At 43.1% G+C, this 26,843-nt stretch overlaps 1 protein-coding gene across 2 annotated transcripts in view; it reads right to left on the bottom strand.

Moving 5' to 3' along the window:
• Positions 1-15,652, bottom strand: part of ARFGEF2 (ADP ribosylation factor guanine nucleotide exchange factor 2) — a 34,538-nt gene extending 18,886 nt beyond the window's left edge. Inside the window, exons 1-15 of one of the 2 annotated variants that reach the window (XM_032704910.1) lie at positions 15,461-15,652; positions 8,924-8,954; positions 7,991-8,114; positions 7,298-7,444; positions 6,352-6,531; positions 5,723-5,918; positions 4,758-4,829; positions 4,324-4,472; positions 3,777-3,907; positions 3,235-3,469; positions 2,865-2,964; positions 2,512-2,651; positions 1,970-2,078; positions 1,260-1,461; positions 408-519 (exon numbers count right to left, since the gene is read on the bottom strand). In XM_032704910.1, coding sequence (XP_032560801.1) covers positions 408-519; positions 1,260-1,461; positions 1,970-2,078; positions 2,512-2,651; positions 2,865-2,964; positions 3,235-3,469; positions 3,777-3,907; positions 4,324-4,472; positions 4,758-4,829; positions 5,723-5,918; positions 6,352-6,531; positions 7,298-7,444; positions 7,991-8,114; positions 8,924-8,954; positions 15,461-15,599 — 2,067 coding nt within the window. In that variant the 5' untranslated portion in view covers positions 15,600-15,652. The remainder of the gene's footprint in view (positions 1-407; positions 520-1,259; positions 1,462-1,969; positions 2,079-2,511; positions 2,652-2,864; positions 2,965-3,234; positions 3,470-3,776; positions 3,908-4,323; positions 4,473-4,757; positions 4,830-5,722; positions 5,919-6,351; positions 6,532-7,297; positions 7,445-7,990; positions 8,115-8,923; positions 8,955-15,460) is intronic. The other variant, XM_032704911.1, reaches the window with a different exon arrangement.
• Between the last annotated feature and the right edge of the window lie 11,191 nt (positions 15,653-26,843).

The raw sequence follows: 26,843 nt of genomic DNA, 5'->3' as shown, positions 1-26,843 counted from the left end.
TGCCCTCAGTCTGCATAGTCCTGCTTCCCTCACTTCCAAGGGCAAGATCTGCATTACTGCAGAGCCAAGCAAAGCTGAACTGTGCCTGGGTTCACACGCAGCTTTGCCACTGCAGTACACGATACTTCTGTGCTGGGAAGGTGCTGCTAATGCAGGGACAGATGAAATGCACGTTCCGTTCAGGGGAACCCTCCAGCACTTTATTGTAACACAATACTTTACTAGAAAGCCTGGGACAGCAAGTAAACAGTAAGGAACTTTGGCATTAAGTGTCTCCATGAGAACCCTTGCACATTCAGTTCTCTGTTACTAAGATAGGCACTACAGAGAGGGTGCACACAGACAGCAGGGGCAGGGGAGAAAGTACTAGGGGCAAGTGTGTTCATTATCTCAGGCAGTAATCTTACAGAACAGAGGCGTTCCTCTTGGTGCAAGAATTGTGCCAGGTCCTCAGCTGTAGTGCCAAGCATCCCCTGCTCCTGTAGATACTGTATTCCCCTCTTCGGTTTTTTATTAAACCTATTCAGACAAAAACGTGGGGAAACTGAGACATACAATTCAAAATATCACAGCCTATAAAATGTCAGTTTTACAGAGCCCTTATAAACCAAAGATTCTGTGCTGTAGCTCCGTGTCTTTTGTTTCTAGTTAGAAAAGAAGTCAAAGAATGTGCAACAAATCTACTACCTATATCACACTATAGGCTCTCTCTCTTAAGATACATTCAGTTGCTGATAACCTTTTAAGTTATTGCTGAAAAACTCACTTAAAAATTGACCTTTCTGAAATGTTAAAAATTAGAGACTTTATGCAAAACGTAAAAATGTCGCTGTTCAAGTCCTTCTTCTAGCATTTACAGACATGAAGATCTTCAAATTAATGAAAAAGAAGTAAAGCATAGCTGGACAATGATTCTCCAAACTCTATTTCAATAAAAGACAACAAATGGTGTAAGATCTGTAAGATAATCCTGCCCCTCAAACCAACTTCTCTCTAGGCATACACACTTCTGTGCAGCTGAGCCAGCAGAAAGGAAAGCTGTGAAAACACCTTCTACTCCACCCACTATTTTATGGAATTCCTTTTAAATACAACAGCCTCCAGCACTGGTTTTTGATGACAGCAGGCAAGAATCTTTAGCATTAAGATCAATTTGTAAGTGTCCCTACAGGTATGACTGTGTGAGACCATAAGAAACAATACGGTTGTACACACTTTTTTACTAGTAAACTTTAGTTTTCCTGTCATACTGGGCTTACAGTTCTATCCCGTGTTCAATTATTTCCTTCTGTTGCTTGATGACTTCAAATTGCTCTGGGTCATCTGGGACAGCAGTCTGAGTACCAACACTTCCAACTCCTGATGACACAGTGGAGTCCAAGGAACTGACACTGCTCCGTCTCGCTCCACTCTCCAGGCATTTACCTTCAGCCATTTCCTGTTCAGATGGTTTGTATGAACCTGTTTATAAACAAGGCAAGATTTAAGTTTTCCTGTTCAGTCAAGAGCTTTTAATTACAGAATTTTTTAGCAGAAATCTATGAGTCTAATATTCTCATTTTACCATGTGCACATTTTGGCCGCCTGCACGACATGAAGATGCTCTATTGACACAATCCCAAAAGAATCCAGCCAAAGGAAGAAGAGCAACAGAAGCTACAGAGAAATTCCTGCACTTCAGCTTAGTTACTGCAAGATTGATCACATGTCTTGCTCTACACGAGCTTTCATAGTGTAGACAAGGGCCTGGCTAAAGCTCATCAACAGAACCTGGTTATTTGAACCAGACCCGTGGAGAGTCAGTTACTGCAGCAGCATTAACAACTGTTGGTGAAATACTTCACTTGCATAAACAAATTGTTATGTACAAACCCGGCATCCACACTTCTGAAGGGCTTCTAAACACTCAACAAACACAAGGACAAACTGATGAGACAAATTAAGTCTCTCCATAAGGAAACAATCTTACCCAAGCCAGTCTGATGATTGGGGTTCACATAAAGGTCTTTGCTCCATTCTACCATACATTTCAAAATGGAAACCAAACATTCAAGTCCTTTTTTCCTCAGGCTTAGCTCCTAAAACATGAAGAAAAATAATAATAAAATAAAAACCGAAACCAAACCACAAATAGTGCTGGAAACAGTCTCTACACCAATCTCCCTCTAAGGATTGGGAGAGTATTATCTTAAAAATAAAATACTTATGGTGGAGATATGGCACAAAGTCTGTACAAGGCAAACCCAAGATGAAGGTTTGGTTCTCTTTGCCATAGCAGTTGGGCCAAAGAGCCCAGAACCAGCCTGGTCTCACAGTGCAAACAGGCAGCAAAATCACCAAGTTAATTAATGGCACTGCTTCAGCATCCAACAGCAAACTGGCAAACTAATAAAACATGAGTAATATGAGTAGGTTACAGACAACATGAACCACTGGTGGTATCAGTAGGGACACAGAGACAGCACTGCTTATGAAACAACAGTACCTTATCTTCCAAGCTGTTCTCCTTACCTGTAAAGGTGTCATGCCCAACTCATGCCCACTTCGTCCCTGTGCAATTTTGGACAAATCATTCACCAGGCGCTCAAAAATATTAGCAGCATTTAAATCACAGTCATAGTTCACATAAATATCCACTACACACTGGGCATCTTGAAAAATAAAGAAAACACAAGTATTAGCATTCAATGAAATAGTATTTTTAAAAGGAATCAGCCAGTTGCAGCAGGCAGTGGGGATGAATCCAGACACTTAACCCAAGCACTCCGGGATCAAATTCAAATTTTCACACTTAAACATTATATGTGATATTTGCCTTCAAAATAATTCTCACAGAAAGTGATTGTTTTTCACAGTGGAAATACCTGCACAAATTCTAGTTAAAGTCTGAATCACCATCCATTTGTGTTCAAAGGAACTTGAAGAAGTCTCTAGAATATTCAGGAAGATCTCTTTGAAGAACACCTGCAAAATAAATAAGGCAAAGGCCTTGATAATCTGAAACTTATTAGAATGATGTCAAATGTACAAATTAATTTCTGCTCAGTAATTCCCCTTGAAGAGTATCATTTCATGCATATTAGAATTTGAATACAGTAGCAATATGTTCATTAAGCAACTAGTTCATTAAGCAAACCAAACTAAGACATTAACTTGTAAGTTCCAGCTGCCTTTTTACCACAGCAGTATTTAAATGTGAGAACTAGAGCATATGCAAATTACAAAGTCTCTCACCTCAATCTGCATTTTCAAATGGGTCTTAAAATTCGAAAGCAGCGTGAGAAAGATGGCAAGAGAGAGCTCAAACACATCAGGAACAGAAGAGACTCCGTTTTTAGACAATGCTACACAAAGATATTGCTTGATGGCATTGATGAACATTTCGTGTGTCCTGAAAACCGGACCCGCGTTCTGCAGCACCGACAGGAGCAGCTGCAGGGACACGACCTTGGAGCGCAACTCATGGGACCTAGAAAAAATTAAATGTATTTTTATATTTCTGAGTACATGCTTGTATTCAACATGAGCACTGTAGCATTTCTTCCACGCTATTTTAATTCACTTCAGTGTGGGGGGGGCAAGAGGGGTGAAAAATCAGCCTGCAACTGATTTTTGAACATCCATCACCTTAATTTGGGAATTTTTCGGGAATATTAACATCTTGGACTAGCATACTTGAATATCTGCTTTACTCTACAGCAGCTTCTTAACTGTGTCCAAAAGCTACCTGGAGAGGACAGTGTAATAAATACATGTAATAAATACAGCCTCATTACTTGGGATCTGGTGGTCCATCCCCGAGCGGTTTCATGGAGAGCTTGCACAACGACCTGAACACAAGGAAGGCATCCTTTTGAAGAACATGGGAAAATCTGGCAGCAGCTTGATGTCCAGATACATCTGTTTCCTTGAGAGCAAGAAACACAACACAGATCTTCGGTGAGACAAAGGAACAGAGCAACTACGAGATCCTACAGCTCCTCTTGAGAATCAGCTACACATTGAAAAAAATGGTACATTTGGCAAACTTTAAGCTAAACCTAAACAGGATTACAAGGGATCTGGATCTTTTCAGACACATTGACTGACTCTTCACCTCTGTCCCCACTCTGCATTAAAATACAACTGACATAATCAATTTTAGGACAGGTGTTTTCAATATATACTTAAATTGCAGTTGTTGCTTCCTTTTTGAACCTGAGCAGGACACACACATGATAGTTTCTGTCTCTTTTCTACCCCAAAATTCTACTCTATTAGTTGGCACAATAAAAACATTTCTCCTCTCCTAAATGTACATCAGCATCCCATGAAGTTATTTACCAGATTATCAGTGGAGGAAACAGACTGCCCATCATCTGAAATCCCGTTGGTTTGCACATTTTCATTGCTCGAGCCAGAAAGAACAGTATCTGCAGTCTCCAGTGCAGGCAGAGCCCTGACTGGTTCTGTTACCTGCTTTTCTTCAGCCACTAAAGGGGAAAAAACGAAAACTGATTAAAATCACGCATTGAGCATTTTTTATCCCACGACTTTGTGAAGCTCTACCACCAAGTGGGACAGAAGTAGCACTGGTAAACTAGAAAGTTCCTCAGCTGTCAGCCAAAGAAGAATATTGTGATACAATAAAAACCTGTTTGTGCTGCTGCAGTAGGTGTTCTTGTCAAGATACTTAGTAACAAAAATAACTTCTGTAATATGAGAATAAAAGCTTGGCAATATTTAAGCAACTATTTTACTTTAGAAGACCGTGCTACCTTTCACAGCTGACTTGACCACATCTTCCAAGATGTCTTTAACCATTTCCTTTCCTCCATCAGTTGTTTCCTCTAATGAAACACATAGAGATAATTTTGAATTTAGTACTTTTGTTTAGGAAGAGGATTAAAAGGAAAAACATGACAGAGGCAAAAGAGTTAACAATTATTTTCTTCAGTAGTTCTCAGTCACACAAAAATACTCATTGATGTTACTTATGTTGTTTAAATCAAATTACTGATATTTTTAATGCAGTGATTTTGTCATTTGTATGTTACAAACTTTTAGTTTTGGAATATCCCACATTCCTAATTTGGATGCAGTAGATGCTTATGATATGATCTTCATAATATGTATCATTTTTACTCCAGGACTTCAACTACCTCAGAGTGATTCTGCCACTTCCCACATACCATGACTACACAGTCTTAAGCTCTGCCAGGGGAGGTTCAGGTTGGATATTAAGAAGAAATTTTTTACAGAGAGAGTAATCAGGCATTGGAATGGGCTGCCCAGGGAGGTGGTGGATTCACCATCCCTGGAGGTTTTTAAGATGAGACTGGATATGGCATCAGTGCCATGCTCTGGGAACCATGGCAGGGTTGGATCAAGGGTGGGACTGGATGTCTTGGAGGTCTTTTCCAACCCGGTTGATTCTATGATACCATTCTCTTCCTTTCCTTCCCTTTAGCAGCCTAACCAAGTCAAACTCCATTAAAATTCTATACAGATGAAGCACTATAGTTTTACTGGAATTCTAGGGAAAACAGGAGCCCTTCTTCAGTGTTTATAGTATAGACACGAGCCAAGGATGGCAACACACTCTGAATGACTCCTGAGAAGAGCCAAGCATGGTCTGAGCCGGTGACCCCAGCCAGTCACTTCTTCCCAGAGTAGCCTAAAGAGCATCTTCCAGTACAAACTTTGTAACTGGAAGCAACAGACAGGAGCTATTGGTGTTCACCTGGTGCTGCCGGGGCGCGGTCCCGGTCCGGCGGCCCCTCGGGCTCCCCGTTGGCCATTCCCACACCGCCGGGGGCCGCGGCTCTGCCTCCCCGGGAGCTGAGCTGCCCCTGCCCCGGGGACCGGGACCCTGCCGGCACTGCCGGGGACTGCGCCTTCTGCTGAGCCGCCCTCTCTGCTTCCCTGGACTCCTGGACCTTGAAAAACCAACAGGAGAAGGTTCATCTGAGGGAAAACACGTCTACGATGACCGATGTTCCTTGGTGAATTCACACGGCAGCAAGAAACAGTGGAACTATAATCACTTAGCCGGTGATTATATAAATCTATCGGATTAAAAAGATGTACTCCAAGTTTATTTTAAAAGCATCCCATCATTTGATTATCCAATGCCATTTGACAGAAACCACGGTCATCGGCGAAACCTTGAAACCTTGTCATCAGCAGTGAGCATCACCTTTTATTTTCCATCAGTCAGTGTGCTTCACTGCAGGATTTGACAGCTTTTTTAACATTACAAAGCAACAGATATCCAACTACAGTGACAGACCTATTAAAAATAATAAAAAAGCTTTCTGTCATTTGTCAAGTGTAAACATTTGAGATGAGCAAAAGTTAACAGTTACTTACAGCTTGGTTTTCCATCCGTGTAAAAATGACATTTAACATCTGTGTCAGGGTAGCTTTGGCAGTTGTCTGGTTAATAAGATTTTTACTGGCCAGGTAGATGTTGTAGCAGGTTCTAACAGTCTGGAGAATTGTTCCTTCATGAATTTCTATATACGGAGATGTTACTGCAGTGAGGAGAGCCTGGGAAAGTCCATAAGACAGTAAAAATGAAATCTAAGCAAGGAGGCAGCAATGCTCTTCATGCAAGTCTTCAGAATAATCAGTGGGTTTGTTACAAAACACAGGTATCTTTTTCTAAAACTTTATAAGGAACTTGTAGCTCTCTGCAATGGCATTGCAAATCAAAGAAAGTTTAACAGAACTTCCATATATCTCTGGTCTCTCCCGAGCTGTTGTTAAAGGGTTTTATCACAACTGATTTTCTCCTAAGGGAGATATTCCACCTCCAAATGAAAACTACTGTATTCCATAGCTTCATTTCCATGCAAGGACCAATTGGCCTACACTAACATCATATTAGATTACTAGAAAGCTCACCAACTTCCAACCTCAGCTACAGGAGCCCAAGTAGATTTCAGAAGCTGAACACACACCACTGGCACCACTATGCCTTGTAGGGAACATACACTGCACTGTCTGGACAAATGGCTCTGGGAGCAGACAGGCTAGAGCAGCATTCCATGGCACTGCCTCCCAGCTCCAGGCCCCATGAGGCTGACAGCAATTCCCTGGCCTGAGGGAGGTGGGCACTGAGAGCCTGTAAGACGAGCACCAAGCCATCTGCAAGATGGTTCAGCTCAGAAAGCAGGACAAACATTTATAAAACATTCCCTGTGTTCTGCCTCTCCAACAGGAAATCCATTTCCCATATCAACCCTACCCTGTGACAGCCTCCTTGAATGTAGCAGCACAGTGTAAGAAACAGAGAATGAATCAAATAAAATACCTTAATTATCTGCAGCTGTACTCCTTCATCTGTTTGAGGACCCTGAAAGCAGTTGCAAATGGTTTCAACTATCCGGTCAATCAGCCGTTTTCCAGGAGCTCCACTGTCTGGAGCATTGCCAGTGATATGTCCATATGCAATGAGTTTCTAGGTACAAGGAATGCAGTTTACATGACCATATACTGTTAGAGAAAAATGAAGTTTAGCACAGCATGAAAAGGAGTTTTTAGGTAGCATACCTCACTTAACCAGTTTTAACACAAAAACTTAACACCATTTATAGTCTGGCCACCAAATACTTGGACTGTTCACACATCTGGACACAACAGACTTTAGTAAGTGACACACAAGCTTTTTCCACCCAGACCATTTCTTCATACCATAACTAGACAAAAATTTTTTTAACATCAGTCTTTGTTCCTATTCCCAACTGCAAGATGATGTGTAAGAATCTAAAGAGGAACAAGGAAGGCAGATTGCAGAGTCTAACCTCCCATCACATCAGCACCACAAGAAACACCGTGGTGATACTCCTTTCAGAGCACCACAGATGAAGCACCTTTACTGGACAGCGTGAGGATCCCTGAGCCCCAGCAAAGCCTTGCCCTGTGCAGGGCAGGTCATTGCTCATGGCAGGAATACCAACAGCATGTTCCTCCAGCTCACTGTGACCAGGCTGAACCAGACACTTACCTGTAAGCAATCCAGGGAAGTGCTGACAATGCGTGGAGACTTTGACTGGCAGGCCAGCTCAAACGGAAGGAAGTATTTATCTGCTTCGATGAAATTTGCTTTCGGTGGAGCAGCAGTGCCTTCTCTAGGTCAGATAAGAAGAGTTATTCATCTTTCTAAACACGTATGTCACAGCAAACTACACTTTCTCCTTTTCTAAATTAAAAGCTGAAAAATACACAGCAGCAATACAAATGTATTGCAACTTTCTTGCATGTGCTTTCTTAAAGGAAGTTCAGCTTTCTTTTAAAATCACACAAACCCCACTTTACATTTATTTATATTCTATTTGATCTTTTTCATATCTTCTTCAACTTAACTCTCCCCTCACTATATTCCAACACTGTCCCATTATCTGAAATACCAGGGAACTCCTACACAACTGATAAATCCATCCATGCTATTCAGAATGAATTAAACAGGGCCCATAACAGGAATACTATGCAAATAGAAACACATTTGGGGAGCCATTTGCTCATTTTTAATCATAGCACAATGCTGGAAAACTGTTTTTAAATTTGTATTTATTTAAGTCATATTTAAATCAGTGTTCTTGATCTAGGCAATAAAGAGCACATGCTATCAAACAGAGGGTACCTCCTGCTCCTGATTTCCTATCAGACTATATTGAGCCCAGTAAAAGGAAGTGAAAAACTGGCACCTTTTAGAAGTTTTGCAATTTTTTCCTGTGAAATTCAGAGGCAGTTATGGCTTGAGTACCCACAGCCACAAACATTGTGTAAGTGGAACATATGGGCCATATGTTCTTGGCAGAAAGGTGTGTAACTGGGTATTCACAAACTCACTGCTGTAACGTATATACACTCTTACATTTCTACCATCCAACTATTTCACTTGCTCTTTCCACACAGTTTGCAGCAATTAATAATTTACCTTTGCTTTTCCAGCTCACTCTTTATTTCATCTGGAAGGAAGAAAAAAAAAAATCAAACCTCAGTTATCATTATCAATAACACAGTAATAAAGCAAAGCTGTTTCACACCACCAGTCTTGCACTTCAGTATTTCCCATTCCTTTCCTGTAACACCTCAGCTTCAGAGATGAAAATTACACCTGTTATTGGAAGGTGTATCTCCCAATTTTTATGTTAAAGAAGCTGATTTTTCCATACATTCTCAACAAAGGGTATTTTTAGAACACTCAGGTATAGTATGCAACTTTTATTATTAAAGTGCAAGTCCACATCACAGAGAGCTCAGGTCTGCAGAAGCCTTTGAGCCACTGCATAAAACATGAGTTCAGTGATCGACATCCCAGTTCCCTGCAGCGCCAACCTGCTTGTCCTGAGCCCCACAACATCAATCAGCTGAACAAGCTCCCAAGAGATAACAAATCCTAAATGCTCTCTGTCCTTTTGCCAGCAGAGATTTTTGGTTTATAAATTACGCTTTCAGAGAGCTCTTCATAAAATTAAATACAGGGGAAAAGAAAGTTCCTTCCTCATTTCTCTTGTACACAGCAGCAAATCCCAAAGATCATAGTATGGTTTTTTGAGGATTTCTGAGGTATCACCATGATGCATAACACAGACCAGACCTGCACCCTCTGTGAACAGTGACAAACCAATCCCCAAAGCAGCACCCACAGTAAGGCTGCACAGCCGCTGACACCAGCAGGAACCTGTCCATCCCACCCTACAGCACATGCTGCAAACCTTCCCAACTGGGAATTACCAGGCCTACAAATCTTGTTTCAATTGCAGGTATTAGAAACCAATTGTTCACTCAGTACTTGTTCTCCACAACCCTGCAGAGGTACCGTCGTTTTGGGATGAGATGTTCACAGTTGAGTCAAAGTGCAGTCTGTGAACCTCAGTAATTTTTTCTGTCTCAGCAGCACCAATACACAAACCACACTAAGGAACAAGGACTGCAGCAAACACAGATCATGGGTTTTTGCACAGGCCTAGCACTCAGTGAATGGCCCAGGAATTAATCCTCGCAGCACATGCTGATTTTGTAACATTACTACCCCCACTGGATAGAGGAAATGGAAGCAAAACACAGAGAAAACCTGTGTAACTATGAGATGTGAGTGGTAAACTGCACCCAGGATTAGGACTTCCTATTCCCTCTCCAGATCCACTTGTCAGACAGTCAGTCTGACATCCCCCAGTTCTTGAGGGGTGCAGTGCTGATACACCAACCAAGGTAATGTTATCCAGCCAGCAAAAGACACAAAGGGAAGTGGAAGAGTCACAGGGGCACAGCGTTCCCAGCTCTCATGGAGCCCCTCAGCAAACAACCCTGTCCAGCAGCTTTAGAGGACAGAACCTGTTCCCTCGCCAGCCCTGCAGAGCAGAGCCCAGCGCTCAGCCCCAGGGCCTGGGGCTGCAGGATCAGCAGTGACTTTGCACAAAGCCATCCCCTGATACTCCAGGCTTCAGCAACAGAAGGGAGGCTGTTGGTAAGAAATAACCAAGGTTTTCTGCACCAAACAACATCAGTCTTACACAGCACCACTTTGGGATCGCTGTGTTCTTCATTTCAGGGTCCAGCTGCCCTGACGACAAGGGGACTAGTCAGAAGTTCAGTTCAGCATAATTTGAATTCAGGCCTCTTGATTTTACTAACTTCCCCATCTTTAACACCACATTATGATCCAAAGAGCTACTGAGAAAAGCATATGCTGAAGGACCCACCAATTTATTGCATCCCTATTTTGATCTGCCTTATTCTTAGTGCAGCATATTCCCATAGCATGCAGGAACCAGCTCCTTAAAACACTGAATTTTCTGGGTAACTTTACACATTCAGAACACTTAGTCCTGCCTCCAGGTCTTGGCAGAGAAAGGCATATTTTAGCTACAGCCAGAATCCCAAGTACAGCAGGATGCTGAGAGCAGCTATAGCACAATTAATGCTGTATTTCAGACACACAGGGTGTACAGAGCTTTTTGAATGATTGCAAAAACTCAAATGAGTTTCTCTTTCTTTCAAAGAGATCACTTTCCCCACATACTGCTTGCTAGCAGAGTAAAAAAAGTCTTGAAACTTCACAGAGATTTTAGTCTTAAGGAGACATGATCATGTCCATCTTTACTGGTACTTGTCCTAGATCCTGCATTGGAAAAATATGCAAGAATAACATCCAATATTAGAGCAGCAACAGTTTCACTTCCAGAAATACCCCATTAAAGAAAAAAAATCTAACCAAAGCATGACCAAGTTGCCCACAATTTTATTATAATAAAGCCTTTTCTAAAGCCATACAAAAACATCTGCACCACAAGAGTATTTTAATTGATAATGCTGGCAGAAAAGAATAAATGAAAGGACAGCAGGAAGCTACAGCCATGCTTCTGCTACTGGTTGCATCAAAATAGTTTGAGAACCTCCACATTTGAAGTTTGTCCACATTTGGTGGGCTGACCACCACAAGTGAGTGAAACAGAAATGGTTGCCTAATTGAAGTCTGCTGCTATGAACAGCTTGCCAAGCCCTGACCAGGCCCCATCAGAAATCAAAGGCCAGCAGCACTCTCCTCCTCCAGTCATGGGAGTAAAGGGCACAGCTCAACTGCCTTCCACATCTACAGAACACAGCCTGAATGTTGGTGAACATCTGGTCACCCCAGCACAACACTGACCCTTCACTTGGTGCTTTGGGTATTGGGGCTCCCTGCCACTCTCACGGCGTCTCCTCCAGTCACAAACATCTTCAGCCCATGTGCTGCCCACCCAATGCAAGTCCTGCAGCACTCCTACCAGGAACAGAACTGGAATGACAAGAATGGCCTTGCAGCAACTTCTTCCAGAGCTTCTGGCCATAAAAGCAGGAGGAAGCTCATACTGAGTAGCTGCCTTCCTACAGCAGATGGAGGGTTCAGTTTGCCTGTACTGAAAACTCCCATGGAAGAGCAGGAGGTGCCTCCTGTGTGAAGGCACAGCCAGGTCTGTACGGTGGGAGCGAGCCAGCCCCTGTGCAGAACATGGCTTGTGCTGGCACAAGGACACAAGCCATGTCCTTCCACAGCCTGGCCAGCAGCAGTGCCAACACAAACACACGGAGCAGCAGCCAAAGCTTCCCTCCCCCAGCCCAGTGGAGCCGACTGCATTGCCCAACTCCAGCCTGCCTTCAGCCGAGATCCCAACCCCGCAGTCACTGATCACATCCACCTACAGAGCCCTGCAGAAAAGGCTGGCACGAGGAACCCAAACTCTCCCCTGTGCCCCAGCATTCTCCAAACACACTGGCCAAGAGGCTAAACTAGGAAACACAACTTGCTTTGGACATCTGTCATTATACCCAGAGACTTCTTAAACACACAGCCTGATTCCCAAGTGAAGGCATGGTTGAAAAGATGATTTTTTTCAAATCTCGTTAACAAGCTAACTAAACAAATTCTGTTGTTTACAAAGCTCAAAGATATGTATGTGGAGCTGCCCAGGCAATCAAAGAAGGCCACAGAAACCAGGCTGGCTGCACAGTGTGTCATTAAAAACAGCTTTAGTAGGTCAAGAGTAATAGTTTACGTGAGAGACCCAGGTGCACAATTAGCATTAGCCCAAAGTGAACTGCTGTGACACAGACTGTCCCTGTTCCACTGCACATTTTTCAGGACAGTTTCAGTAGGTTTACTAAGAATCGTGTGCACCAAGAGCTCCATGTAAATGCTTATTAAACAACTATTTTTATACAATACAATGGCTGCCTGTTGAAAACAAGTTTTCTGAAAACACAGTTTTCTGAAGCAAAGCAGAACAGTTTCTCTGTTTATAATCCTCCATTTTTCCCAATCTCCCCTGAGGCTTACAGGCACTACTAGAACAGGAGACAACCGTTACACCTACTGATGAAGCAAGAGACTGAATGAAGGAATCTATTCAAACTCTGCTTACTCAACATTAACACTGTGCATTTCAAAGGAGGGGGTGGAAAGAGAGGGAAAAAAACCTGCAAAAAACCACCAGTGAGAACTGGTTTTATTCCTTTTCTTCCACGCTTCTTGTGTTTATGTCCTACTTGAGCCTACCTTACTTCTGATTTCTACAAGGTCATGAGGTTATTTTGCAGTCCAAAACTGCACAGTATTAGTCCAGTGAAAGGGTTGAATTAATGGGAAAAAAAAGGTTAAGAACAGTTTAAATTTAGAACTATTAAAACAGATGAAAATTAGAATGGAAGAACACCTATATTTCCTACATAAGAAAGACATCAACATTCAGGAGTGATTTGCTTAAGTTCTCAGGAGTTGAACACATTCAAACCAATAGAGAACTCACGTAAGAAAACAAGAACATCATTCCCACAGTTAGAAATCTATTCCTCTCTTAGCAGACAACAAATTTAAAGCACAGGTAAGCAGCAGAAACACTCCTGCAGTAACACCACAGCAGAAACTCCAGAAGTGTTTGCAGGTTAATTTCTGTTATGCAGCTGTACAATACACTCATCTCTCTATCTGGAAAAAAGGAATTCATCCTAGACTTCCCTAGGAGCAGATACCATTGGCACGTGCCCCATGTCTGTGTTGCCTGGTTTATAACTGGTACAAAGCCTCAGGGCTCCAACAAAAACAACACTGCATAAATAAGAAATGGAACTTAGTAAGAGGTAGAAATGGATTATTCAAAGCATGACTTGGAGTAAAGTGCAGCAGACAGGAGCTGACACAGTGACCACTTTCATAAAGTAACTTTACATTTCTCTCAAACTGAATTGCTTTTCCTCAGCATTAACTGCACTTTTTACTATTATTCACAACACTGGACCTTTTCAACCATAACAGTTTGTGTAGGTTACAAAGTTTGGCCTGAATTCTTCAGACTGCAAGTAATGTTCTTCCCACATCTCCTCACATATTTACTATTGCACAGGGCTTAATAATTAAGTTGATGCTTTTGTAACTGAAGTCCCAGTCTTAGGTAATATCAAGCATAAACTTAATTAAAATTAAGTATATGGAATAAAACTGATTTTTCACTTGAATTTAAAAAAAAAAAAAAGGCTTAACCTAAATAGAATAATGTTTGGCAAAAAAAGTACATGTAAATAAAAGAAACGACATTCCTGTTGGCAACCTAAAATAATTAAATAAATATTCACCAAATATAACAGAGGTCCTTCTGTACAGTAATTGAGGCCCTGCTAGGGCAGGACAGTTGGTCAACACAAGGTTATCTCTTCACACTGACCTCTGCTTTAGCCCAGGAAAGCATGTAGGCTTTTTTTTCAAAGAAGATTAGTAAAAAAAATGTCCATCAGCACCAGCACTAATTCCCCTCAAACACACTGTACCTTAAAACATGCAGGCATGGAATAGGCATAATCCAACAATCAGCTACTGCACAACGCTCCTCCCAAAATCATCCTCTGGGATGTGTTAGCAAACATGGACCTTCACTGGGCATCTTACAAGGAAGTTCCCTTTCTCAACCTCTGAATACATTTACATAGCAGCAAAACAGGTTCTCGATCCCGTAAATGGGTTTGATGCATTTGGGGGGAGTTGGAAAAGGAATTCATTAGGAAAAGGAGCTTCTAACCTCCGGGGCACACGTGCTATTCTCTTGCTCACAAAGTCAACTCTAAATAACAATAAAAGACACCCTTCTCCCTGGTCACCTTTCTCTGGATATACTGTCACTACAGCTCCTACAGATCTCCTGTCAGGAAGGATTGCAGGGAAGGAGATAAAAATTACAGTTTCTTTGAGCTCACTCTCACAGTGCCTGGGACAGAACTTGCATCTGCCCAGCCTCCTTACACACCCAACCTGCCTTTTCTTCTGTCCTGGCTACTCTAAATGTTTCCAGTTTAAAGGAAAATATTGACAGAAAGCAACCGAAACTGTAAGAGAGATGTCACCTTTGCCAATTAAGAAAGACCACAGAGAACTCCACCTGCAGACTCTACTACTCTGCCCAGCTCATCTTCTCTTCCTGACACACCGTGTTTTCAGAGCTGCTAACACAGAGACCTTTACATCAGCTCGTACTTGCAGAGGATTTCAGGACCAGTCCGCTAACTTCACAAAAAGTGTTTCCAGTTGGGCAAACATCACAGACATTGTATGTACGTGGCCACACAGCTAACAGTCCTTAGCCGGTCCGACCTCGAGCCGGAGATCAGAGGTCAGGAGATTTACCAGCCCTGGAAGCTCTGGGACACCGCAAGCCGAGGGCCTCAAAGACTCTATTTCCCAGTCTGAAATGAATTTTCTCAAAACTGAAGCGGCAAGCCCAAATCCCTCCTGCTTCACGGCGAGGCCAGGACTCCATAAAACGGGCACTCGGGGATTTTTTTTCCCCCTTGTATTTGCAAGTCCTCTCTTGGAGAGAGAGCTCTCCCCCCGCTCCAAAGTCCCGACGGGACCCGCCCCGGGCGAGCAGGGCCCGTTCCCCGCCCGCGGCCGTGCCCGTGTCCCTGCGCGGGCCGGGCCGGGCCGGGCCGGGCCGGGCGGACTCACCCAGCGCCACCTGGCAGGCTCTCCGCAGCTGCCCGTGCGGCGGCCGCTTCGCCTCCTTCTCCGCCAGGATCTTCTCCAGGGCCCGCGACACGAACATGCTCTTGGTGCGGGCGTCCTGCTCGCGGGCCGGGGGCTGCATGGCGGGGCGGGGCGGTCCCGGCGGGGCCGGGAGCGGGGGCAGGGGCCGCGAATAAGGCCCGGGCCGGCGCTCAAGGCCCGCGGCACCTCCCGGAAGAGACGCGCCCCCCTCAGCGGCCGCGCCGCCGCCACGGCGCCGCCATGTTGGCACCGTCACGTGACTCGGGACACACCAGCCGGGGCCGCGGGGCCGGGGCGGTTCGGGGCGGGGCCAGGGACGGGGGCGGGGCCAGGGGCGGGGCCGAGTGGGCGGAGGGGTTGGGTCACCCTCAGGTGCTCTCAGTTCCCGTTGCGTCCCTTCGGGCCCTTTCAGTTCCCTCGGTTCCCCCCCCCCTCAGTACCCTCAGTCCCCTTCAGGTCCCCTCAGGCTCCTCAGGTCCCCTCAGGTCCCCTCAGGCTATCTTAGCCCCCTCAGGTCCCGCTCAGTCCCCCTCAGGTCCCGCTCAGTCCCCCTCAGGTCCCCTCAGTCCTCCTCAGGTCCCCTCAGGTCCCCTCAGGTCCCCTCAAGTCCCCTCAAGTCCCCTCAGTCCCCTCAGGCCACCTCGGTCCCTTCAGTCTCCTTCACGTCCCTCTCAGGCCCCCTCAGTCCCCTCAGATCCCACTCAGTCCCCTAAGTCCCCCTCAATCCCCCTCAGGCCCCCTCATGTCCTCTCGGTCCCCCTCAGGTCCCCTCCGGTCCCACTGTGGCAGGGCCCTGTGCCAGTCCCAAGCATGGTGAGAGCGTGCAGGTGAAACACCCGAAGTCGTACCTTAAATAGGAATCACTGAACACTAAATTCTCAGTTCCAGGAATTAAGTCTCCTTTAATAATCTTATACCTGATTGCATGTTCTCCCTTTACCCTTTGCCCACGTCGTGGGACGCCTTACACCAGAAGTGTGGACACTGAAAGCCAAACAAACAATGAGTTTGAAGTACAAACTGGGGCAATAATCTGTATTTGCTCCCCTGACCATCCTCCATAACCAGTACTAACAAATACTCCAAACACTTGTGCAAAGCATTAGTTTAGTATTATTTCCCAGGGAAAACTGGCAGATGTTTTGTGATCACGTCTGCTGTCCAGAAGATTATGTGGACTTGTTCACACAGAGCTGAGGACTCCAACTGCCTGGAAAAATAGGAGTTAGAGGATGGGAAATCAGAAATTGTAACAGGGCTGGATAAGCAGCAGGGAAGGGCCTCTGTCTGGAAACAATTCTGAAGATCTGTTAGTACCTGAAGACTTGGATTTCCCTTGGAAATCAGCAGTCCAAGCGTGGGTGTGATATGAGTGTGATTTCATGGCTCCTGGTTAAACCAAAATTTAACAGGGTGAAACTGTCTCAAAAAATCTGCTGGTTACCTCTGTTCTCTTGGCAGTTACAGCACATCCTGCCTCTGCTGCCACCAGAGAATGTGCCACACAGTACAGGGAGACACTGCTGGGAGGTTAAAGTCCTCTGAGGGTTTGCCAGCTGAAGGTCCCACAAGGGAACTGGCTCAGCGTTCCCTCTGTGTCAGTGAGTGACGTCCACGCCAAGGAATCGCTCTCCCGAGGCTGGGAAGGGCTTCAATGGGTCATTCAATCCATCTCCAAGCACAGGGGCACAGTGTGGCCTCTCCATGAAAAGCTCCGAGAGAGGGGATTCAACAGCTTTGCACTCGCTTGCCTCCAGTGTTTCATTCACCATCCAATTAGGAAATTCTTCCTAATATCTGGTCCAGACCTGACCTACTGTCCATTAGCAATGGAAGGACTCTATTATCATGGTGATGGGAATAGCAGAAAAATAGAGACAAATAATGTTGAAATCAGAGAAGTAAATATTTGTTTGTTTAATGAAGACATTTCCAGATCATGAATATAGTTTTGTTTTTGTTTTCTACTGAAAGGGTCTTACAGTCTTCCTGCAGTTTGTTTGAATTTCTGGTTTTCTATACATTAAATGTAGATGTCTGATTTCAGTCTCCTTGTTGCCTCAGTAACATAATTGCTTTACATTGAATAGATTTCATCCTCAAGCTTTGTGCTGATATTTTGTGTATTAATTTCACTGCACAATAGAGTGAAACCATGTAACGTATGCTTTATAGCAACTAACTCCATTAATAGTTAGAAAAATGCAGCTCATTTCATGATGCTGAAGTAGACCACAATTTTCCTTGGTCTTTTCCTGGCAGGATTCAGTTTGCTACTATTTTAAAATATCAGCTGTGTAACCATTTTATATATTTGCTCTGCTCTACCACAGGATCCCAAATCCTCTCCACAGTGTATCTCACTGACTGGCAACATCTCATTTAATCTGTTCTCTTCTGAAGGGCAAGAAATTCAGTATAAACCTTAAGAGCCTCATTACTGATCAGAAGAGTGACAGAAGGGAACAATATAAAATTTCTTCTGACTAGTTTAATTTAGCACATCCAAAGTAAGAAAAGGTTTAATGTGTCTCCCTAGCGATGCAGATCTATTAGAAATGAGAGGTGAAGAAACAGTACACAAAAAAAGGAGAGAACAGGCTCACCTGTCACAGAATTGAGTAGTGACATTGAGAGCTCAGTTTATTTTTAGTTTACTTTACTTTAGTTTATCGTAAAAGAACCTGGACAGATTATTAACTGAGATAAACATATATAGTTCGAGGTCCCTTGTACAAATTTGTTTGTTTGTTCACCTCCAATACCTGAAGTAAAGAGCAAGTGTATTTCCCTGGAATTCAGTTGTTTACTATTACAACAGCAAGTCCTGAAGCCAGCTGTGTAGTTTGTGCAGGATCCTGTTTAATGCTGTACAGGGATCCAGTGTTTGTTTTATTGTACCAATACATTACACCTCCACATTGCTGTATTTTTAGATGCAATCAGAAATGTGGCTGCAAACCCAACCCCCCAAAGTACATATCTGTACATCTGATTCTCCTTTCACTTAGAGTACTGTATTTCAAGGGTAATTCTACTGTTAACAGTGAAATTACAGTGATGCAGAAGTGACAAAACTAGAAGACAAATAAGGCCCTGAATCTTTTTTTGAGGGTTGCTGACTTAGTTATTGACACAAAAGAAGGCTGTAATTACTGTCAGCAGCATTGCAGAACTAATTAAGCAGCAGAGCTCTTCATGTATTGTCAGCCAAATTATCAGTTCTGATTTTAGGATTTTTATTGTGGGACAGGGTTAGTTTTCATGGGAGAAGCAAAATGGATACTGGCTAGCTTTTAGAAAATGGATTGAAGAGACAGTTTTAGGGAGATTTTTAAAAATTTTTCTATCAAGCAAAAAACCTGCCTCTCAAATCCTGGAGTAGTATCTGAATTCCTGGGTGTAGGGATACACTGAGATTATGGTTTGGACTCCAAAGAGCCAAGAGTCAATACCTGGCTTCAGTTCCAATGAGGTCTCTGACTGTAAGTGGCAGATGAAGAACACAGAGCTGGTGGATGATGAGCTCTCCTGAGGGAAGTTTGGTTAGAGGTGGGCTCCAGGCTCAGCAGAACATAAGTGGTTTGGTGACTGACATCCTTTTAGCAATTCCTATTATGCATGGTACCAACACCATCATTATTTTCAGCCAAAAGAGACAGACAATCATCCATGCCAAACGCCAATCTTGCAGGAAACAGTTTGGCACAAACAGGATAATCTGACAGTATAATACATACCACTCCTCACAAGGCGCCATGTAATAGAAATCTCGCTATATACAAGATTTAGGCATCTGAAGTGAATTTGAAAATCTTGTTTCTAGAAACAGGCATAAAAATTTCTAGATGTTCTTTTTGTCCCTAGAAAATTCTTTGGCCTTGCCCCAGGAGAGTACAATGGATCCTGTATGTTGCATACAGTGTGTTTACGGGACCTATTCCATCTGCTTGACCTCCTTGGTCTGCCCTGTTTGCTCACCAGTTTGCTTTTGTGTTCCTAAGCAAACTTCCTGAGCTGTCCACTCACCACAACAGCCCACCTGGAAAGGATCTCCAGCTTCTTCTCACAGTTGGCAATAAAAGAGGAAATCTGAGAAAGTGAAGTGTGATCTGCAGCAGGACCCAGAGGCAGACAAAACCCTTCCAGCAATACCAGTGTTTATAAGCCCTGGGAGAGAGGATGGCTCTTCAGCTGAGGCTTTCAGAAAAAAGTAGCTCAGGAATACTGGTATTTATGCTACAGCAAGGCACCTGCTCCCATGATGATTTGCTGCCTGTGTTGGCACCCGTGACAAAGAATAGCAGGTCTGCCATTTACATGGTTTCCTAGTTTGTTGTTGACCTGTCTCTCCCTTGTCTTGGCCGTTACAGGTCTGCCACTGTGCACACTTGTGACAGGCGTCACATCTGAGGAGCTCCCTCCCACAAACCAGAACCACTCTCATTTCTGTGTTCCTGAAACAGAGCCCTCTTCCTCTTGGTTTCTTTCTCTCTCTTTTCCTCTTTCTCTGAAATACAAGTATTCTTAAAATACACATTCTTTGGTAAGGGTGATTGGATATGGAGGCCAAGGATACTTCAATCATTTGTACCAAGCTGATGAGCCCACTAGATTAAAGACTACTTGAGGACTCAAGAAAGAAAAAGTGGAAGAGGCAGAGAAGAGTTCTTTTAAAAATCTGTAATTCAAAAAAAGGTGCAACCTCGTGGATGCAGCCTTGGTGAGTGATTATGACCTGTTGTTCATTACTCACAAGCAAAAAAGGTTAGACTGGGTATTATTCTGAGGTGTTCCCTGAGGCCATCTCTTCTCTCACTTGGTAGCTCATTGTGGCAAATACATTGGTAGTGTGAGACATAAATCAAGAGCAAACAATGCCTAACAGGTGGACACAGTTCACAGTTTGTATAATCTACTTCCTTGGCAAGGAGCTTCCCTAGATTTCTGCCCAGGGACCAGCTGCTCAGTGCTGACTGACAGGACTAACCTCCCAGCACTTCCCCACTGCCATATTGCCACATATTTGGCATTGGGAAGACCTCACTCTAAAAAAAGATGCAGAATGGACAGGAAAATCCTTGGAAAACCAGCACTGGTCTGTATAGCAGCTTAGTTCCCAGTCCAGCATTAGCAGAAATTCCTTCTAGATCTTCTCTTTTTTTGTCCATTTTTAATCATTTCCATAGGGACTGATCCTATTTATTCTGCCTGGCTTCCAGCTGCTTTCTCTGCTGCCCAGTAATGTACTTAGTGGATTTCCCAGGGGGCTCCCAATTTGATTCACTGTCTCAGCTCTCTTAATTTTTTCCAGTTCAACATTGCATGCCCTAAAATCAATAAATCCAGATGATAAAGAGTTCTCCCATGGCTAACAGTATAATTGAGGTAACTGAGGGATTGCTGAAACAAATTATTAAGTGGGTATTTATACAAGTATTTGGGTAGTATTAGCAAGACATTTCATCATGATGCTTGTATCCAGTTCTCTCCCTCTCATTCCCACTATTTTCTTCAAGTCCCAATCTCAGACCTGCGCAGTGCTGACACTTCACTTGCAGCTAATGTCTTACCCTGAAGTAATTTACAAAGGATAAGACCCATATTTGGAATATGTTAGAGTTATACAATTCTGAATCAATACAAATTAAATTCTTCTGTCCTTATAAACCCAACAGGACAGATCAGTCTCTCGCAAGAGAACCTGGACTTTCTTATAATGAAATCTGAAAAACATACTTGGGCTATACACAAAATCTGCAGTTTCCATACTTTTCACATTGCAAAGGATCAGCAGCTTGTCCAAAGAAATCAGACACTTCTCCCACAGAATAATTTTGTTAAAATCCCATGTTTTAATCAAAACCAAATCATTCTTATATTTTTATTCACTTGTCCTGAAATTAGCCCTGGTACCAGACTCACATGACAGTGCTATAAACCACATGTGCTGGACAGAAACAGTTACAGACCTTTCCATGCTGAACTGCAGCCTCTGTTCCTTGTTACAATAACAAATAATATCTAACTGGAAGAGGATCTGTTGGGAACATAACAGTGCTCAGACAACCAGATCTGCAATAGAGTCTGAAGATCAGACTCTAAACCAAAGTGTTCTCATATGCAAACATGATTGTCTTCATGGTCTGTTTTACTGAACAACCACTGCTCCCTTGATAGCAGCATGCACTTCTGGTGGGTAGCAGCCCTAAACCCAGTCATTTTAAGAAGCTTAACATACTCAGGCTTGAAAATTTGAGACTATTTTCCTAATATATCTGGGCCAGAAAAGCCTGCAATTACCTAAATATAGAGAAACATTAGAAACAACATGTCTTAAAAACAACACCAAAAGTCTATTTATTTTTAAAAGATAGCAGCCAGAGTGAGGGAGCAGATGGGAAAAATATTTTTAACAACCCCTGCTTTTGCCTGCAGAGTGAGAAGTGTAATTGTGTGGAAAGGCTCAAATGCAATTGAGTAGCTCCCATACCCTGAGGTGCCAGAGAGGTGGAAGACTCAGGGCTGAATAATTACTCACTTCCAATTTTTCCTGTCTGAGAGGTGATAATGAGACCTTACTTGCCACACAAGCAAATGGTAGTTAGAGTTGCATGTGTCTGAATGCCACAGGACTGGCTGTTCCACATTGTGTCTGTGCACAGAACAGCCTGCTCTGCACAGCACTCTGCTGTTCACAGAGGTGAGAGTGTAATTAGGCAGATTTTGTTAACAGAAACCTTTTACTCAGTAAAAACAAAGGAAACAGAATACCAAGCTACTAAAGATCCTGCCTTGCAACGGAACAAAATTCTGTCAGAATTCCTTAAACTGAAAGGAGTTGAACAATGTTTGCAGATTTACAGGGTTTTAGCAATTGCTCTCCACCTCTGACACACACGCCTGTGCATCAGCCCTGATTTTCCTTCCTAGTAAGATGACTTCAGTCACAAGGAGAACTATGAGTAGCTTCAGCAATTAAATTGATAAATGACCTTCTCTCTGACCTTTAATCTGATCTTTATGTCTCACCATTTCTTGTAAGAAGCTCGGAGTGTCATCAAGAAATGTCCCTGGCTTTTACCATACAGTACAGATCTTATTCATGCATGTGCAGAACTCTTCATGTCTTCCACAAAGCCAGTTCAAGACAGTTCCTTGGCTCCTTCATTCAGTTTTAAGGAGCCTTGTTTCCTTTCCTCTCAGCAGGAAAGACTTCCTCTCTCTGCTCATTACTGAACTCATTGATTCTCGAGTTGCAGTTGGGTATTCTTCAGAGGAATCTTCATAGAGACAAAAGGAGCTTTGTTCTGATTTTGTCTCTTATATCTTCTTCCTACTGGGCCAGAATTAACATGTTTAACCCAACAGGTCCAGTGAGCTGTCCAGTCACCCTTATTATATGTAACCTTCATTTTCTTTGTCCTTGCAGTATTTCCCAAATGCTTTATGAGACTAAATGTTACTGGAACAGAAGAAATATATTGACAAAACTGAAGTGTGTGTGTGTGCAGAAATTGGGGCTATGGGACTGATTCTCCCTCTCTCTCCAAACTGCTTCAGTTTATAAAGTGCAAAATTATTTTTCTATGCTGTTGTCACTGGAAGCTTTTCCACAATCTTCTTGAATGTCTCTGTCTTATCATTACATTGGGTTTTTTGACCTTCTTTTTAAAACCATTATTTTAGTGCTCTAGTTTCCCCCTGTACCCGGACCTCAGCACTTGAGTCCCAGCCACTACTTTAAGGACAGTTACTGTATAAAAATTGAGTTGCAATATGTTACACTGACCTAGAAGACAGAAGCTGTTGACTGTCCTGGTCTGGTGTTCTCGGGCAGCATGCTCAAGTTGAAACTGAAATGATTCTGTAATTTGCTCAGCCAGTGGAGTGGAAAAATAATTTCCATATCAGAGGTCATCCAAATGAAATGTGGAGATTCAGATTTACTGAACCCACCCCCTCCACCCTTCAGCACGTGGGCATTGCCAGTGACTGCAGCTGGCCTATTTCTGTGAGCACTCACAGGCCGTACTTGGCTGCTGGGCCCTGGGGCCTCCCAAAGAGAAATCCAGCCAAGGCTCAAACTTCACATAAAACCCACTGGTTTCTACCCCTCTAGATGGGGCTCTGTGGGGATTTTGGTGCTCGAGGAATAACGGTGGATGTGTAGTGCAAGCCATGCCCAGAGCATCAGCTGCTTGAAGAGAAGGCTTTGCCTGCACATTTCTAAAGAGCTGCTTCCTTCCTTGTGCTTGGCAGAAAACAAATGTAAAAGGCACTTTGCCTTCTTCTCCAGCGACTGGCAGAGCTCAGGGTGCTCTCTGAAGCCTGCAAGGACTTCCAGAAAAGTGAATTGTTGAGGGCTTGGGACTATTGACATAATAAAACACCGTGGAGGTCGGCAATGGATGTAAAGCTGTAAAACTGGCTGCACAATCCACTTCAGGTCAGCATCCTGAGACAGGGAAAGAAAACTCTGCTCAGCCTTGCATGCTTTATAGTCACCTAACACTAGGGTGCCCCTATGAGCTATAAAAGCCAAACATCATGCAGGCCAGAGACAGATATTTGTGACTTTGGTAAGAAGTTTTTGTTTAAACAAAGCATTTTCTATCACGTTACCTACATTCTGTTCAAATTATCTTCTTTTTTTTTTTTTTTTCCTGAAAAGCAATCCCAGCATAGCATTGAGCCTACATGGTGATATTTTTCTTCAGTTTTGAAAAGGAAAGAGTATTTTTTTAGCTTTTACTACACTCAAGCCTTCTGAGCAAAACTTCAAAATTTTTTGCCTCTGGACTTATACTAGAAAATTTTGGCTGAAATCAGGATTTCTTGGAAGTACTGAGCTTCTGAAAACAAAGGGGCCATAACTGATATTTGCAACTGTTAATGCAATATGGTTGTCAAGAAAAGCTGCAAGAAAAATAAATCTGCCCCTTTTCCTTCCATCTTCAGTCTAAGACCTTATACTGCTGCTTTTCTGGGCCATTAGTGTTTATGACCAGTTCCATCTTCTGTGGCAAAGCACACGGGCCTCCTCCTAACCCTAATCTGTTACCAATGGCTTCCTGTTATGACTTGTACAGCATTTACTCTGTAAATCAAATGAAAGTGTCCTGTGATTTCACGAGTGATACTGTCAGTTTAATGGCATCTTTATTGCTACCCCTGCTTTTAATGTTTCTGCACAAAATCAAGAAGGGAAGGGGGAAAGCCAGTTTTGAATATATCAAGAGGGCAAAAGACATCTGATTCCCCCTCTCCAGTGGGACTGCTGTAGTCAGTCAGTATTCTGTTGGAGCTGGTGGTGTTTTCCCAGAACATCTTTCTGCCCCTGCACTGGGAGCTCACAGCCCATGCACTGGCCTTATATGAGGGGTTATAATTCCATGGGCTGCACCCAGCTCCAGTTTCACATGGCTCTAGTCTCAGAAATGGCTTTAAACTGATGTGCAGGTGAGCTGCTGCCAGAGGAGACAGTCCCATCCTTCTCCTGCCATTGCCACAAGACCGGACGCCTCCTCTCGTGCCAGCAGCAGCTCTTGGGGTTTGCACACTGAGCCTGTCAGGGAGCAAATCTGACTGAAAAAGGACCTTTTGTTTGTTGGCCTCTGGTTCATTTTCAGCTGGATCAGCTGATCAGTTCCTGATCCTGTTCACCACAGTGTCACCAAGGAAGTGGTGAAAACATGAAGCAATGTGGAAAGGAGAAAAAGGGTAGCTTGCACTTTGATTGACTCAAGTTCAATCATAAAGCCATAGTCTAAGCTACATACAGGACTAAATGTTTCCCAGTTACATGAATTCAGCCTTATGGATATAAAATATGTGCACTACAATAGCCATGGAGTTTTACTCTGAATACAAGATGCCCAGGGAGCCTGTAAATGGCAAAGTCATGTATTATGACCAAGCTATCTATTTTGTGCTACTGTGACATCCAACTGGTTCAGCCCATCGTTAGTAAAGATCTTCAGTTTATCAAATGCAGACCTCTGTCACTCAGTATTTAGTGGAGAAGAATTCACACATCATCTCAAAATGCATGTTAGGTTATTTATATACCCCAGGATTAAAAAAAAAAGAGACATTTCCTATCTGACCAAAATTGCAGGTGCAGACAATAAAACCCAGAAATTACATCTCTGTTCAAATACATTTGGAAAATGTCAAAGAACTGTCAAAGAAGCAAGAGCTGCAGCATCATGTTATGTGATGTTTGTTCCTTTTCCTCACGCAGCACAGGGAGTGGACCCTGACACAGACAATCCCTTAGGAATGATCTGATCCCCCAGACCTCTTCAGCACATGTTCAGCTGAAAGCCAGCAGGGACAGACTGCTGAACTGGTACCAATCCCTACACCCCAAAACCAAGATCTCCATCTTCCAAACCACTGAGGTGCACAGGGAAAAGCAGAGAGGAGAACCGGAGAGAAGAAGAGCAGATGGATGGGTACTACGTATTCCATAAAACAATTTTTCCCTGCTCTTCCACCCCCTGTTCCATGAAGAAGACTCCTTCTGGCTCTAGTGATGAAAACCACAGGAGTTTTGAGGCAGGGGCACAATTCCAGTCTCCAGCTCTTCATTCCAGTCTGTGTACACGGCACGTTGGTCGTGCTGACACAGGGCTGGGTGGCTTTTCTGTTCGATGTACTGATGGTGGAAATAATGCACATACAGTCAGGAAGAAGCAATTCACAAACAAAAACAAGCATTAGCATTCATGTTATTTTACTTCATGTACTTACACAGAACAAACTACAGAAAGTGCCTTTTGCTTGGTTGTGTTAGCTTGGGGCAAATACTCACCTGCCTCCAGTCTGCAAAGCTTCCAGTATTCCCCTGAAACAATAAATTTTGTAAGAATGTGAATTTGACAGAAAAAAACTGTAAGGAATTGAAAACTTGTAAATAGTCTCCTATGGGAAAAAAAAATCACTCGGAACAACCCCAGTTTAACTGATTTCATTGAAATCTGATAAACTTCCAATTTGCAAAAGAAAAAAAAACAAATTTCAAAATTAAAAAAAAAATTCTACTTCAAGCATATTGAAGTTTGATGCATCTTCTTATCTCTTGATAAATGTACCTGAGCCTGCTGTCAAGACAGTATTTCTCTGTTGTTGGCTTAAGAGGGTAAAGAGCAGATCATATAACACTATATGTCAGGAATAACAGAAATGCTTTCTGCACATGACCTAAACCCAAAACTGCTTAAAAATATCTGGAATTGAGAAGGACTTTTTGATTAATTAAACCAAAAATCTTCTCTCAATTCAAGAGCCCAATGAGAACCCTTAATTACATAATCAAAAATTATGTCAGGAAAGAGCA

This window comes from Chiroxiphia lanceolata, chromosome 17 (assembly GCF_009829145.1).
Source record: "Chiroxiphia lanceolata isolate bChiLan1 chromosome 17, bChiLan1.pri, whole genome shotgun sequence".
Lineage (NCBI taxonomy): Eukaryota > Metazoa > Chordata > Aves > Passeriformes > Pipridae > Chiroxiphia > Chiroxiphia lanceolata.
This window is presented reverse-complemented; position numbering and strand designations above follow the sequence as displayed.